The sequence below is a fragment of the Neopsephotus bourkii genome, unplaced genomic scaffold (genome assembly GCF_033783945.1).
Source record: "Neopsephotus bourkii isolate Nb327-2 ecotype Australia unplaced genomic scaffold, CSIRO-AGI_Nbou_v1 NB_1765, whole genome shotgun sequence".
NCBI lineage: Eukaryota > Metazoa > Chordata > Aves > Psittaciformes > Psittacidae > Neopsephotus > Neopsephotus bourkii.
The window spans coordinates 10,956,088-10,971,565 of NW_026902239.1; the positions used below are offsets into that span (position 1 = coordinate 10,956,088).

The 15,478-nt window shown below is 42.5% G+C and overlaps 1 protein-coding gene across 1 annotated transcript; it reads right to left on the reverse strand.

Moving 5' to 3' along the window:
• Positions 1-654: 654 nt before the first annotated feature.
• On the reverse strand, positions 655-14,896 carry HSF2 (heat shock transcription factor 2). Its single transcript, XM_061378272.1, has 12 exons — positions 14,709-14,896; positions 11,283-11,391; positions 10,939-11,066; positions 9,989-10,113; positions 8,859-8,934; positions 8,160-8,221; positions 7,963-8,047; positions 6,911-7,098; positions 4,868-5,137; positions 4,201-4,306; positions 1,947-2,031; positions 655-1,598 (listed from the first exon to the last, which is right to left on the reverse strand). Exons 1-12 carry the CDS (start codon positions 14,868-14,870, stop codon positions 1,309-1,311), a joined length of 1,686 nt encoding a protein of 561 aa, XP_061234256.1. The 5' UTR covers positions 14,871-14,896; the 3' UTR covers positions 655-1,308.
• Positions 14,897-15,478: the final 582 nt, after the last annotated feature.

Here is a 15,478-nt window from a genome sequence, read left to right on the forward strand (position 1 = left end):
GCAGTTCTTCAATCCTGTAGTAACTACCGAGGCTGTTAACTGGGAAGATCAACAGATGGCCGGGCCTATAGCTTCAGCTTCCTTGGAGAGGGGGCATATAAAAACTGGAAATCTTGCACACTGGAGCTCCTCAGACCTCCCCAGCTTACAGCTTTGAGGGCAGAGAAGGAAACTTATTTTCACAAGCAGTTTAACTTACTGCTTACACTGAATCAGGAACTCAGGGTGACAAGGCTTAGTTAAGTATGTTGGCAACACCTTCACTAGTCATTAGTGACTCCTGGCATGCAGCCATGTAATGCAGCTCCAGCACCTTCACCTGAATAAAGGTGGAAGACTTCAGTGACTTGACAGAAAGGCTCCTGCTCCTAAGCTCTTCAGCTGGAAGGAAAGCTGTGGCTCTCAGTGAGAAAACAAAGGAGAGAACAGCCTTTTGTGTACTACCACACAAAACCAGTTTGCTGCATTAGCCACTTGTTTTGGAGGCATTTAAATAAACCTTGAAGGCTGAAGATAAAGAAACTATTTTCCAATAAACATGTATGGAAGCAGACATCACTGCAAAGCTACTTGGACAGGAAGAACAAGGGCTGTTAGATCCATCTGGTACATGGAGTAAGAGACAACTCGTTGCACAAGTGTCACACTAAATACTTACTTACTTAAGTGACATTTATTTTACCAGCGTAGATGGTCCAAGATAAAAGTATTCATGCAGTCAAGGGGCCTGGTGGCTGTGAAGAACTTTTCCCTGGTTTGTGCTATGTGTGAGCACTTCTGCTGAAGTGAAAGTAAGGCAGAACCAAGATTTTGCAAGGTACAGGCACTTTGTTCCCAGTTCAAGCAGGGAAAAAAAAAGCCTACATCAGGTCCTGGTCCCACCCCCACCCCCAAAAAGCTGTATGTTTGTTAAAATGTTGTAAAAAATAGAAAAACCCCAAAATACATAAAGTCAGTGTTCTCTAACCATACACTACTAGTTTACATCATCATATGTACGACCAGAAGTATAAGAAATCATAAAGCTTACTATCAACAAGTTTTCAGTTACCTGGGATACTTAAAACAATATGCGTAATACCAAGTACTTCACAGCAATACAGTAACAGTCTTAACTTGGTATTGCCAACCGTGCCTCACAGCTGTTCTAACCACACAGTTAAAAAGTTGCTTGTAGGAAGTAACACAGGAAAAGTATTTTGGATTCCACGGTACCTGGTTACATAAAACAGTGATTTACAAAAAACTCATATACCAAACAATATTCTAAATAAATAGTTCATGGCTATATACAGAGTTCCCGTCGCATCAGTTATCCAAGAAGGACATGTCTGTGTCCATGGGTGCCGGGGCAAGTTCGCATAGATAGAACAGCGTGGCTTCGCTCGCTTCTGCCTCTGTCAACGGCTCCAGCCGCACCAGTTTGCTCTGGGTGGGCTGAGGATCAAGGCTGCTCTCCAGCAGCTCATCCACTTCAAGGGGTTTGTCAACACAGGAAGGAGTTTCCACAGCAGAGCTCCCGCTCTCAATGGTGGAGCCTGGGTTCCCATCAAGGAATGCTAGGAGTGGAAATGCTGTGTACTGTATGAGCTGTTTATCTAAGGAGAAAAAAATCCCAAAGCATCATCAGTTTGTATGCCTGTGTGCAAACAAAACCCAACCCACAGAACTGATCTTAAGAATAATTAATGAAAAACACTGTGTTACTTTTAAAAGAGCAATTAAAGGATTGTTATGTTCATGCATAACATTATTTGTTCAGAATCTCCTGCAAAAACTCCAGGTTCTCTGCACCTGGTGCAGTGCCAAAAAACCCCAACCCCAAACATGGTATTTTGGTTATTTGCCTATCAGCATGCCACAAAACCAGACAAAGAGACTGAGATGGTTTTTAGGACAATGCTTGTTCAACCACTGAACTGTTGTAGCACAGCACTACAACTGACCTGATTTGGGCTTAGAAACTTGTGTCTCCTGTGAAGCCGCAGGACCAGCATTATTCTTGGTAGTTTCTATTTCTTTTGTCTCCATCTGAAAACCAGAGCAAAATTTTAAACACATGCCGAAACCTGTTCCAATGCCACTAGGACACAGCTGACCAGTTCTTACAAAACATTTTTATTTGCTAAGGGATGCAGTGGTATCAGTTACCCATACTCACAGACTGAGAAAATGTGAAATGGAAGCACTGGCTTACTCAACAAAGAGCCAAGAGTAATGCTCATAAACAAACAGGGCAAGTTCAAAGAGCAAGATCTTCGCTCCACTGCTTGCTCATTTCTTTTCCCCACCAGACAATACAGATGAAGACGTTCTGACAAAGCGTGTACTATGTTTGCAAGTACTAAACTCTTACAGAATACAGAAATCAAGAGACTGGTACAACAAATGGGCATTTGACCTCAAGGTCATCAAGTTCTGAAGAATGTTATTTATGGGTGTATTTTTCCCTTTTCTGTTTAAAACCTAACAGGACGAATTCAGCTGCAGCCTTCCTATTCTCACGGAAGCTTCTAAAGCCAGATCATGAAAAAGGTACTGTTATATCAGTAAAGAAAACAGTAAAGGATGAATGAAGTTTGCATCACTCGCTGCTGTGCAAATCGAGCAATGGATTTCAGACTTACTTTGATATTATTGATATGATCGGTGGGATTCATCTGCACGGAGCTTGTGAAAAGCTGTATAAGACAAAACACATCAAGGTTTAGGTATCTCAGTGTTGCTATTAAAAATACATGAACATCATGTTGGCATGTGTAAGAATAATCCCTGTACTTGCTGTTTTCACTCTCCATCAGGATTAAAGTTTATTTAAAGGCAGTTATTGCTTTTGTAGAGAAAACCTTGCTTTGGAGCACAATGATTTGGAATTACATGAACCTCAGTCACAAAGGAAACAACCACATTGTGTCTACTTAGTCTAACATGGTTTGCTGCAGTGTTAAAATACCACTTCCTTCTTACGTTGCTGCACAGAGAACTCTGCGTATAAGGAAGAACATACCCTGATCAAGTCTGCAAGTGAAACCAAAAGCGACAGAGTCATCAACATGTGGAAGAGTAAAGCTGCTGTCAAGAGGGATCTCAGCAAAGCAGAAGGGCCATAAGGTTCAACAGCCAACTGCGTTTAGGACACCATAACCTCATGCACCAAGTTAGGGAACAGAGAGGGAGCAGCTCCTCGGAGAGGGTAGCAGGGAGTCACAGTAGGCAAGACCCCACCATGAGCCAGCAGCATGGCCTTGCTACAGTGAGACATGCTCTGCTACAGGCAAACCACAGCCCGGAGGGCCAAATTATCATTTCCCGCTGCTCAGCACATGAGGCCACCTTCAGAAGGGTGCCCAGGTTCTGGCCTCCCAGTACAAGAGTTTTCAAACTAGAGGGGTCCCAGAGGACCATGTGACATCCAAGAGGCTGATTGAGCTTGGCTAATCTTCTCTGAGGAAGGCAGACAAAGGAGAATAACTGCACTCTTCCACTGCCTCCGAAGAGGTGTTATGGAGAAGACAAACTCCACAGAGGTGGACAAAGGACAAAAGGCAAGAGCTACAAGCTGCAGCAGGGAAAACTGTGACTGACTTAGGGAAATCCTTCACAAAGAAGAGTCAAGCACTGGAACAGGCACCCAAGAACCTCCCATCTTCAGAGATTTCAGAATTTGAGACAACAAGGTGGAACGTGATCCAGCTTTCAAGCTGACTCTGCTCTGATCAAGGGGGCTGGCCTACATGACATGCACAGGTCCCTTCCAACCTAGACCATTCTACTAGACATAAATCTGAAGAGAAACTGAGAACACACTCCTAAGAAATAATGTGAAATGGCAAACAAACTTGTAAAATAAATGCCAAGAACCTTTTAACACCAGCTCATCGAGAAGCCCACAGATGATGTGCTGGGTTATTTCAAAGTAAGAGTATCTAACTGGTGTCTGAGTTCATGTAGCAAGAAATATAGGCATTAATTCATTAAGAAAGCCATTCTTCAATCAAAACGTTAAGCATTCACTTGACAAGTAGCACAACACTCAGAATTATACCAGTGCCCCAGAAACATGCTCACAAATACTTCTAACTTTCCTTTTCTAAAGGGAAGAAAGGAAAAACTGTTGTTTTAAATACATTTTAAACAGTAACAACCCACACAAATATTTTCTGTAGTGTATCACCAAAATACTTTAACAGTGAAGATTACCTCAACCAGGAGGTCTGGATCTATGCTGAACTGTCGTCCTGATAACATAGCCTGGAAGTCCTCTAAACTGCAGTCGATGCTGTCAAGATAATCCAAAAGTTCAACCCTAGAAGACGAACTATATTTTAGTCCATATCCCTTAACAAAAGAAGGAGAAATCCATGCTTATGCTTTACACAGATGTACTATGTGCATCTAAAAATCTTCACCAGAACTAGAAAGAACTAAGTCTTTCATTAGAAACCACCTTTGGAAAAAAAAGGAAAACTTTTAGCCTCTTTCAATTCAACAAAAGCAGACAGGTGCTCCAAAACAGGTATTACAACACCATAACAATACGCCACGACATTAGCAGAGATGTGATTCTTGCATCCAGGTAGCCCTAATGAGTCCCACTGCCTCCAAGAGTTACACAGACAAATGCTGACAGTTAACCAATGACATTCACAAAGTTACACTGTCAGATTATGTACCCCAACTCACTCACTTCACAATGAAAATCAGAGGTCTCATCTTCAAAGTACAAAGATCTTTTATAAGCTGGATAGAATAAAGGTGACCTGTAAACAAAAGTTCTCAACAGAAACTACTACTCAGATCTTACTTCAGTCAAACAATCATTTCTGATACTTGGAAAAAAACTCAAACAAAAGACCAGGCTACTCACTTTCCAAGGAGATTTATATTCTGTGAAATGACTCCGTTCTCACTGAGTATGGAATCCATCATTGAGACAGAATCTTCTGCAGTTAAAGTTGACTGGTTATTCAGCTGCACAGCACTTGACATGAGTGGGCTTGTGCTGTCACTGACAGGGCTGAGTGGATCATTAGCCGGGACAGCAACTGATTCTGTGCTTTTATCCCCTTGAATTACAGGAGCATATTCTTCTTCATTATCATCTTCCACAATTACAATATCAGGAGAATGACTACAGCTGTAATGTGAGACAAATTAATTAAAGCCTTTCACACACTCATTAAACTGGGAGTATTCCACAGGTTTAGTTACTTCCCACTTTAGTCAAACCACTATAAGGAAATAAACCTTCCTACTACTTTTTAATACAGCACTTAGCAAGATACTCCAAATATCTATTTTCCATTGATATGGGGCTGTAGTGCTAAATACTGTTAATGCAGCTCAGCTAGCAGACACTGTTGTGCTAAACCACAGTAACAACTACTAAAAATATAGAAGAACACTGGTATTTTTCACATTAGAACAACTATAATCTTGCATATAAAGTTAAGTATGAAGTGGATCCAAGCATATTAGGCCACAAACTAGACAGACAAAGTATTCAATGCATTTTTCCTTTTGTACAGAATCAACTCTGGAGCATCAGTCAACAGTATTTGTAGTTAATTAACCTTTTCTTATGTATACCAGGAAGGCAACCTAAAAACTAAGACAGTGCCTCAAGTAATTTGCTTTTATCCATATTCTGGTTTTCTTAACCCTTAAGTAGCTGTTAGTTGTGCCGTCTTCTATACCACAACCTTAACTTCATAAAATTTTTCTACTAGGGAATGAATTCCCAGATATCAGCTGAACAAAAACAATGGTACTAGTTCAAGTGTAGTTCATATATTCTGATTCTGTAAGATGGAAATATAGAATCATAGAATAGTTAAGAGTTGGAAAGGACCTTAAGATCATCTAGTTCCAACCCCCCTGCCATGGGCAGGGGCACCTCACATTAAACCATGTCACCCAAGGCTCTGTCCAACCTGGCCTTGAACACCACCATGGATGGAGCATTCACAGCTTCCCTGGGCAAACCATTCCAATGCCTCACCACCCTTACAGCAAAGAACTTCCTCCTTATATCTAGTCTAAACTTCCCCTGTTTAAGTTTTAACCCATTACCCCTTGTCCTGTCACTACAGTCCCTAATGAAGAGTCCCTCCCCAGCATCCCTATAGGCCCCCTTCAGATACTGGAAGGCTGCCATGAGGTCTCCACGCAGCCTTCTCCAGGCTGAACAGCTCCAACTTTCTCAGCCTGTCTTCATATGGGAGGTGCTCCAATCTGTCCAATATCTAAGTTTTATCCCTTAAGGCATAAAACAGGTGTTACCAATACCATGCAACTCAGGAAGAGCTGCATGCCAATCCCTGGACCAAGATTCAACTGCTCAGAACTGAAAGATAAATTACTTCTATAGCACTAAGTCTAGTACTATAGTACTAACTACAGACGGGAAGGAACATAGTCACAAAACACTTGGGACTGACTAATTTCAAAGCAAGCTTGAAAGAAAATCCCAATCATCTAGGAATCCTAGAAAAAAAAAAGCCTGAAATTAACTGGCTTAATACAGTTCAAAGACCACAGCAACATTTGACAAACAGCACATGCTGTAAAACCCAAGGAAGTCATTCCTGTCTGTATAACCAAAAGTATGAAGACACCACTTACTCTGTCTTTGGATAAGTACTATATTTAACAACAGAGTACAATAATACAGACTACTTCTCACTAGTTTCTAACCTCTGCATATTAAAACTCCAACAGCCAATTAAGTATTTCAAACAAATCCAGAAGTCAGTAGTTCAGAACCTAGTGTGAATTAATAGATTAAGCTTCCACATGTGCAGGAGTGTTGAGTAATTCTATTAATTTTTAAAAAATTATCTAAGTCATCTGAATTATTCCATATTCCACAACACTGAAAGCCACTTATACACTTCTAGAGACTTCTTACTTTGAAGAATCAGAAGTGGAATCTTCATTTGCTTCTGGTGCAATGGGAAGATTTTCTTCATCAGCCATGGGATTTTCTTCATCAGCCATGGGATTTTCATCTCCCACATCCTCAGTGACATCATAAATAATAATGTCATCTGAAATCTGTTCCCTTTGCTTTAAGCCTTCATTTCTGTTGAGAGGTACCTGAGAAATATTTTAAAGAGTGTCAGGGGATAGAAAGACAAAGAGCTTCAGCATTCTGGCAGTTACCATTGTATCTTACAATGCCTCAATTTTAAATTGCAAAAGCTGCCCTACACCTCAAAGATTATAAGCTGTTTGTATAGATCTACATTTAATAAAAAAAAAAATACAAAAAAATGAACAAGATGAAAAATAGCAGCTACAGGAAAAATACTGCAGCCACAGAAACAAAAATATCCTAGCACTGTCAGCAAAAGCAACAAAAAACGCTGTGACAACAGGACTACGCAAGAACAAAAAGTATTAAAAAGTGGCTGCTGTTTAAATAATTCTTTGGTTTAAGCTATTAATTCTAGTTTCATGCTCCAGCCCTCATTTTAAGAATTTCCCCACCAACCATTATTTGGACAGCAGAAAATAACTGTCAGTGACATGATACATTCAAATGGCACAGGGACTTGACATGATTTTGCTGGGTTGGATGCTGCCTGGCAGAGCAGCACACTGGATCCTTGCCCCTGCATAGGGATACGGGTGCCTGACTTCCAGAAATACAAATGCAACATAAATATGTTATTTCTAATAACTCTTATTATTAAAAGCAGACTGCTTTCAGAAGTATCACACCAAGCTGCATTTAACACACAGGTAACTGGCTTATACATGCTTATATTGAAAAGTGAATGGTGACTTTCAACACACTTGGCTTCTGAAGGAAACACAACGCAGTGTACCACTTGGGAGAAGTTGACAGCTCTTCGTACACAGCTATGTTTTTTTCCCCATAAAACAAGCTGCTTGATCAGTCTGCCCCTCCACTAGTTCCTTCATGTTAACAAACAGTATGCATAAAATGATACTTACATGATGGTTACTGTCAGCTGGTTCTTTCACAATTTGTTGAAACACACTCGACTTTGTAGGTCCATTAGTGTTCAGAAGTAGAGGCCTAAATCAGAAAGAGTATAGAAGAAAGCCACCTCAAAACTAAGTCCTTGGTTTTAGTCCACAAAACATGTCAGTGTATCGACTGGACAGCAAGTTGTTAAGACCTTACTTACCTCTTGCGTTTCAGGCTCACAAGCTGGTTATTCTGCACCAAGGTAACAATAAATTGTACAATCTGTAAGATACAAACCACTACTGTTAGTCACCCTACCCTGTATTTGTTTCTCTCAGATTATCAAGATCAGCTGCCTTTCCTTTTGAAATGTTAAGACTTTCTTCCCTTATGTTTTCAATTTAAGGATTAAATATATGTATCTGGCTTGAACAAACTGGAAAAAGTAATCAGTAAGAGTCTTTCCTATGAGTCTGCTTTCAGTGATTACTTCTGATATGTAAAAAAAAGGTATGAGACTCTGCATTTACATCAGTTTTGGCAGATTATAAATCTGTTCAATTAAGCTAAGCCAATATATTCTCAGTGGGTTCCATGCAATGATCACCCAACACAGAACATTAGTCATTTGACTTCTGAAGTAAAGTGGATGGACCATTTTAAGGGTACCTTAATGAACAACGTACAATATTCCTGAACCTCTGAAAAAGTTTACAGGAGTTTGGCCTTATTTTCTGCTTATGCATGTTTGTTTCACAAAGATTTGCTCACCACCCTGATGTTTTTTTCTATTAAAAAGACATTTCAGACGCTACAAAAAAAAAAGGTGAGGGAGAAGCAAGGTAACATGTGGCACCGTATTCCTATCTCAGAAGCACTCACTCACACATTCCCATATAATGCCTCAATGGAGCCTTACCTTCCGAATAACTTGCTGCTGTTGCAAGTGTTTTGCTCGCAGTTCTGCTACTTCCCTCCACAGGGATTCATTCTCTCTGTTTGAAAACAATGGTTTAAAAGTTTTAGAATATTTACGTTAATAATTTTTGTTAAGATTAGCTGGCTTCATTAAAGCTCTTTGAAATGTCTTTTTAGATTGCATGTGGGGGGAAAAAAAAAGAAAACAAGTCACACAGTAAGAAACCTTGGCAAGTGATTACAAAATGGAGACCCAAACAATAAGTAGCCTTCAGAGAATTTCCAACCCCTTAAAAATAACAATTAATTCCCTAATTTGCAATTCTTATTACACATACAGTCAGCATTTGTTTTCTTTCTTGTAACAAAGTTAACTTCTCTTCTTCCTTCTAGTGATTAAATAGTAACAACAATAAAAAACGAAGCATAAAACTGGTTCTTACCAGCAGCAAGGGACCAAGGAGCACAAGAATGCAGTTTCCTCTCACCACTAAACAACAATAGTTCCTCATCTATACTGCTTGTTCTTCAAGTTCTTCATCAAACCTGTTTGTCATCCCTCAGATACCTCTTGCTAGATGGCAAGCTACCTATGAGCAACTGTACATCCCCCTTGAAAGCATATTTACAGAACAAGCTCTCAAGTCATGCATGCACCTGTAGGTTATCTTATGCTGCCTCTACTATCAGTGGGAGAATGAAGACAACAAAAAGCAATGAGCAAAAACATTAATTGTAGTAAGCTTAAGCAATTTGTGTCATACGCAATTTGCACAAACCAAACTCTGCCTCAAGCTAAACATACCTACTTCAAACTTGAAGACATAAACCAGCATACTTCATGCTAAGAGCCAAGTTGAATATTCAGCCGCAGTACTATTATGGAACTATTAAAGGTATTATTTCATTGCCCGCTAGTATACAGTTCTCCAAACACCAGCACTGCCTATTACTTTTAGCCATATCAGAATATTCATTTTTTAATGCAATGCTTTTATTAAAATTTATTTTTATAAAGCAGTATTTAAAGTTAGGAAATAAATCAAGAGACACCTAAAAATTAGGTCTTTGGCTGGTACCTATTATCAGAATTACTCAAATTTAAGGATTGGTTGCTGATGAGCAAATTACCTCTTCAATGCAGACAACTGAGATTCAATGGTCTCTTGTTTATTCTGCACCTTTTGAGCATTACTTAGTATTTTGGAGAGATCTTCCTGACGTATCTTGTTTTCTTCGGGTCTCGAAGAAGAAACCTTTAAAAGATTAGAATCCAGAAACAATGCTTTCCTTGACTTAATGTTAACTGTTTTCTTTTGGTGATCAAGTATATTTTCCTTTAGTGCTGACAAACTATTCATTTAAGCTAACAATATACCAAGCATCAAATAAGAAAAAAACCCCACCAAAACCAAACAGAAGCACACGGAAATTTCTTTTTACAGCTTGCCACCACATTAAGCTGCCACCACAACACATTTAGCTGTTAAAAACATTCGTGCACATTCAGATTTGTCAGGCATTCTCCTAAGTAATCTACTTCATCCTAACTCTTTCACAATAATCCAACGTTAGTAAGTACGCCCCTCACCAGAGTTTAAATGCTGAATTTCTATTCATTATCTCTACCTAACTCACAGTAACGGCAGAACACATTTCAGAATCACATCTAGCAGCATAACAAACGTTTATAAGTTTGCCCCTTGTCCAATTTGGTGCAAAGTTTAATGCTTATTGTAGCTTTGTGCTGAAACAAGCTACGTAAACAAGCAGACTGTTATATTACTGATGGCAAAGTCAAAGCATGCTCTGCACGCCTTCTAATACCCATTTGTAAAACTGTATTTGCAGAATTAGCTTATTTTTTCCACCTGTGAAACTTCCTATAATGACAGCAAAGGTTAGAGGAAGCCAGTCAAGTCACCCAAAATATCTTTAAAAAAGTCAAGATATGTATGAGAGCGGTGCAGACTGCTTCCTCAACTCCAAACTTATTTGCACTCACAATCCTGCTATTAAAGCTGACATTAACTTTGCTATTCATTCAATACTTATAAGCGTTCCACTGAATTTTCACTAACCTTCCTTTTAATGTGTTCCAACAAGTCCTCCCGGCCCTGCTTAAAATACGGGTGCTGAAACTCTACTGGACCATCTCGCTCCAGTTTGACAATACCAGAATCAACATGAACAACTTTACGGAAGCCATCTTTAAAGAAAAAAAGAAGAAAAAAACCAAATAACTCTCAAAGCCCACATTAAGAAATTCAAACTATGGTGTTCCAACTATGCTGTTACCAGTTTTGAGGCTAAGACAGTAACCTAGTTGCAGAGAACACAGGGCCACTGCTCGAAGGGTATGGTCTGCAACTGAACATGTACAGGATCTAAAACCATGCTAGAAAGCAAAAAGCCAAGAACTTACACATGTTTAACTGTCTGACAAAGCTTGCCATGTTGTTGTGCTTGAAGTACTTGGGAAGAATCTCTTTTGAAAATCTCTGTTCATCCAATACCAAGAAACTCTGGCCATTCTAAAATGAGAGACACATTAAGATACTTAAAGACCATTGGAGAAAACATGCTGGGCTTTCAGAATTAATCATCAGATAGGAATGTTTCCTTTGTGCATGCAGTACGTAACTGATCTGCTTGCCTACTATTTTCCGCAACAAAAAGCATACAAAGCCTGCAGCTGGAAAGCAACGAGTATTATCAATTTACAATCCCTATCTATACATGAAAGGGAACATCTCTATTGTTACTCATGGCTTCCTCAAGAAATTAATTACTTGTTTACCAACAATTATCATAATTTCACTGGAGGACAATACTATAAATTTTGCACATAGCTTCAAGGACTTTGGAAGTAATCTAACAAAGAGACAGTGCAAGGAAAAACACTAGCAACCAGCTAAGGTCTCCTCTGCTTCCCCGTATAAAAACATGATTAGTTTAAAATGAGTTGTAGACTGGATGGAGCTGTCAAAGAGCTGAGAGTGCTGGGTTTTGGAGTCACCAACAAGATAACCACCCAAGGCTGCATCCCCCTCCTCCTGGGATGCCAACTGGGAGGGAGAACTGATCTTTTATTTCATCCACAGGCCTAGACTAAAATAGAAGCCTCAGCTCTTTGTTCTTCAATGACTGTGCTCCATTAACCAAAGGACAACTATTTGGCAGAATCCAAACCAGTCACTTCAAAATTATTTCGGTTCTGTCTGTACCTCCACAATACCCTCATCCTGTATTTAATGAGAAATCTACCATCTTTGACAGATATCAGCACTAATGTTACATCTTCTTAGAAGCCCTTTCTAGTTAAATGAGTCACATTTGTTTCTTACTCCCAAAGATCAGCAGTTCTATGATCCCAAGCTTAAAGAACCAACCAGGAGACCATGTGATGATCCTTGCCCAGGAGTTTGTTTCTGACAAACTAACAACGATCATCAGCAACAGGATTTATAAACGGCTTACCCCTGCATGAGTTAGGAGCTCAAGACTGAGAAGAGGGTAGGAAGGCAAAACCTTCCCAGTAAAGCCTGCCTACCTACCTCCTGCTGAGCATGTCAATGGAAGGGAAAAAAAGGAAGCAAAAGAAATCGCAGGAACAGGCCATTTTAGCCTATGCATTATTGAAACCCACCATCTGAAGATACTCAAACAAGTGTACTACAGTGATCTGCAGTACCTCACTTCACCGTCACTTTGACATTGTTCAGACCTACCACACAAGAATCTGGGAAACACATCTACTAGGTTCTTGTTGCCCTGGCAGCTGTTTACAGCAAAGCTGTACAGACATTAAAGCCTGACTTGAACTCATTGAAGCATTACTACACAGCTAAATACAGTTTTCAACTGCTAATATTACTGACTGCAGCATTCAGCAACCTTCCAAACACTTTGTTTGGTACTCCTCATATGTGTTTCCATGGACAACACTTACCGTGCTTTCATGGAGATATGTTTGCAGGGAGATAGAATTCAGCTGTTTGGTTGACGATGGCATTTTTTCATACAGAGTAAACTTATGGATTGGCATAGGCGGAAAATGAAATACTGCAGTAGCTGTACTCTTCCTTTCCTGTTAAACTGGTACACTTTCTGTACCCATAATATTGACACAGGCCATTTTCAAGAGCTGCCACTTGTGCACCAAGTGATCCCAATACCTTCCCCACACAGAAAATACTGCATGCCAATAACATCAACTGTGATTAGTCTATCTTCCTCCCACAAACAGCCTTGCAGAAACCCAATTAGTCTTTATTTCTAATTAGAAAATACTACAAGGATACCAAATAGCTGTGGTGTGCTTACTTGTGATAAGGATAAGCAATTAATTTGGAAAGTCTCCACTGAAAGTGCAAAGTGGCAAACCCAACACTTCTTAAGCTAGACAACATCTCAGTCTTCATGTAGCCTTTAGCATTTCTCATCCATGGGAAAAAACAAAAACCAAACAAACAAAAAACAAACAAAAAAAAGAAAATCTACCGAGTATACCCGTTTCCTTCTTCAGGACGTTCTGGCTGAAGTTACTGGTAATGCATTACCAGCAAAATGTTTAAGAAAAGCATTTTATCACTGCTTAAGCATTTAAAATAAACTCAGACAACAGCTGCCATCTCAACACCACTTGAAGCTGCTGATGCAGTTGGAGGCCAGGATTGCTTTCAATATTAATAATTATTTTATAACATTATTTAATAATTATTTTAAAACCACCTAAAATATAGAAAAAATTAAATAACCTCCTGCTTAGCATTCATCAGAAGAGTTAATGATGCTTACTACAGCAAATCTGCCAAGTGGTTAATTCCTGCCTTGCAATGTTTTAAGACGCTTGTAACTCCTGTGCTCGGATAATTCTTATTTATTATTTCTACATCTGAATATACGGGATTCAAGACGAGAGGGCATCCATCTCAGATCTTCCATTTAGACATCCATCGCCACAGGCACCACGCACGCCTAACCTGCAGGCAGCAGCACAGGGGTGCAATAGGCAGACCGCCACTTGCCCCGCACCCTGTCCGTCTCCAGCAGTGGCCATGATGGCCGGAGGGGTGGTGGTGAGGCGCCCGCCACAGCAGGTGGGCAAGCGCCCGGCAGCCGTGGCCCCACGTGGCCAACAATGGGTGCGGGCCGCTCCCCGCAGCGAGAGGAAGGTCTCGGGTGCCACGCGGGGGAACCATTGCCGCCCGCCTCGTGCGCAAGAGGCACTGGCACCTCCGGCCCCCTTCACCCCTAGGCAGGGCGCTGTTACGTAGCGCTCCCTCCCTCCCGAATTCACCCCGAACTCGCCAACCCGCCCTGGAAACCCCACCGTGGCCCTGCGCTTCTCGTACCACAGCTTAACAAAAACTGCGTGTCGGCGATCCGCAAAGCCCGATCGCTCTCGGATCCCTATGCTCATTCCCCAATCCCTTAAGCTCGGAGGCACCCACCGCCCGAGGAAGCCGGCCTGCTCAGTTGGGACCGGCGCCCATACTTCCCAGTTACCCCCAGCTACCACACAGCGTTTGAGGCAAACCGGCCTCTGACTGCCCCTCCCGGACTAGGAAACCCGCGACGGCCCAGAGCGGCCGGGAAAGGTGGGGCTGCTCATCCCAGGCCGGCTGAGGGGAGCCCAGCCCAGCCAAGCCAAGCGGGTGTACCCTGTTCTTACGCCCGCCAAGGCCCGGGCCTCGCGGAAGGCCCTCCTGCCCTCCCCTCCCCTCCCCGCCCCGCCCCGCCCCAAGCGCCGGCCGCCGGAGAAAGGCTGGAAGGGACGACATACACACACGGGCTGACGGACGGGCACCCCACCCCCCTCACCGCGCACGCGGGCGGGGCGCCGCACCTGGCTCCAGGTGATAAGCTGGTTGCTGGGGGCCTCGCCCACCAGCGCCCACAGCTTACTGAGGAAGGCCGGGACCCCCCCGCCAGCGGCGTGCAGCGGCTGCGTCTGGGGGGGCTGCGCCTGAAGGATCTGCGCCTGAAGGATCTGCTGTTGCTGCTTCATTGTCGCTCGAGATCCTCCGCCGTCTGGCCGGGGGAGGGGCGCGGCGGCAGGAGAGGAGGGAACCCGCCAGGCCTTCCCCGCGCTCCGCCCGCGCTACGGGCGGGCCCCGCATGCGCACGGCTCCCACTTTCACGCACGCCTGCGCACCGCCCAGCCATCTCCCCGCCCCTATCCCCCCCTGCGCGTTACATAACGGCCCCACGTGCGCCGCCCTCACGTGTCACAACAGCTCGGACCCGGCGCATGGACAGGGAGGGGGTCCCGCCCATGCAAACGTGAGGAGGCCAGGGGCCAATAAGAGCGCGGCTCTGCTCGGGGGCGGAGCCGGGGGAGCGAGTGTTCCCGCCAGGGCACAGTGCCCAAGGCGGGCAGCCCGCTGAAGGCTTGCAAGTGACTGAGGTGCGGGGCACAGTGGGGGGTATCCTCCTCCCCTCCAGCCTCCATAGAAGGGCTTGCCTCTGTCCGCACGGAGGTACGCAGGGCAGAGTGGGCAACCGTGCCTGGCACCTCAGTGTGAAACCCACGGCACGCAGCAGGGTGGTGCAGCAGCTCTAGCACATACCCTATATATATATATATATATATATATATATATATATAAATATAAT

Bases quoted from the DNA above. Each gene is read 5' to 3' on its own strand.
- HSF2 (XM_061378272.1), bottom strand. From the start codon at position 14,870: ATGAAGCAGCAACAGCAGATCCTTCAGGCGCAGATCCTTCAGGCGCAG. The intron at 10,114-10,938 runs GTTAGTGAAAAT...AATCTTTTAAAG, and splicing joins TGGAACACATTAAAAGGAAG to GTTTCTTCTTCGAGACCCGA. The intron at 1,599-1,946 runs GTCAGTTGTAGT...TTTTCTCCTTAG, and splicing joins AGTTTCTAAGCCCAAATCAG to ATAAACAGCTCATACAGTAC.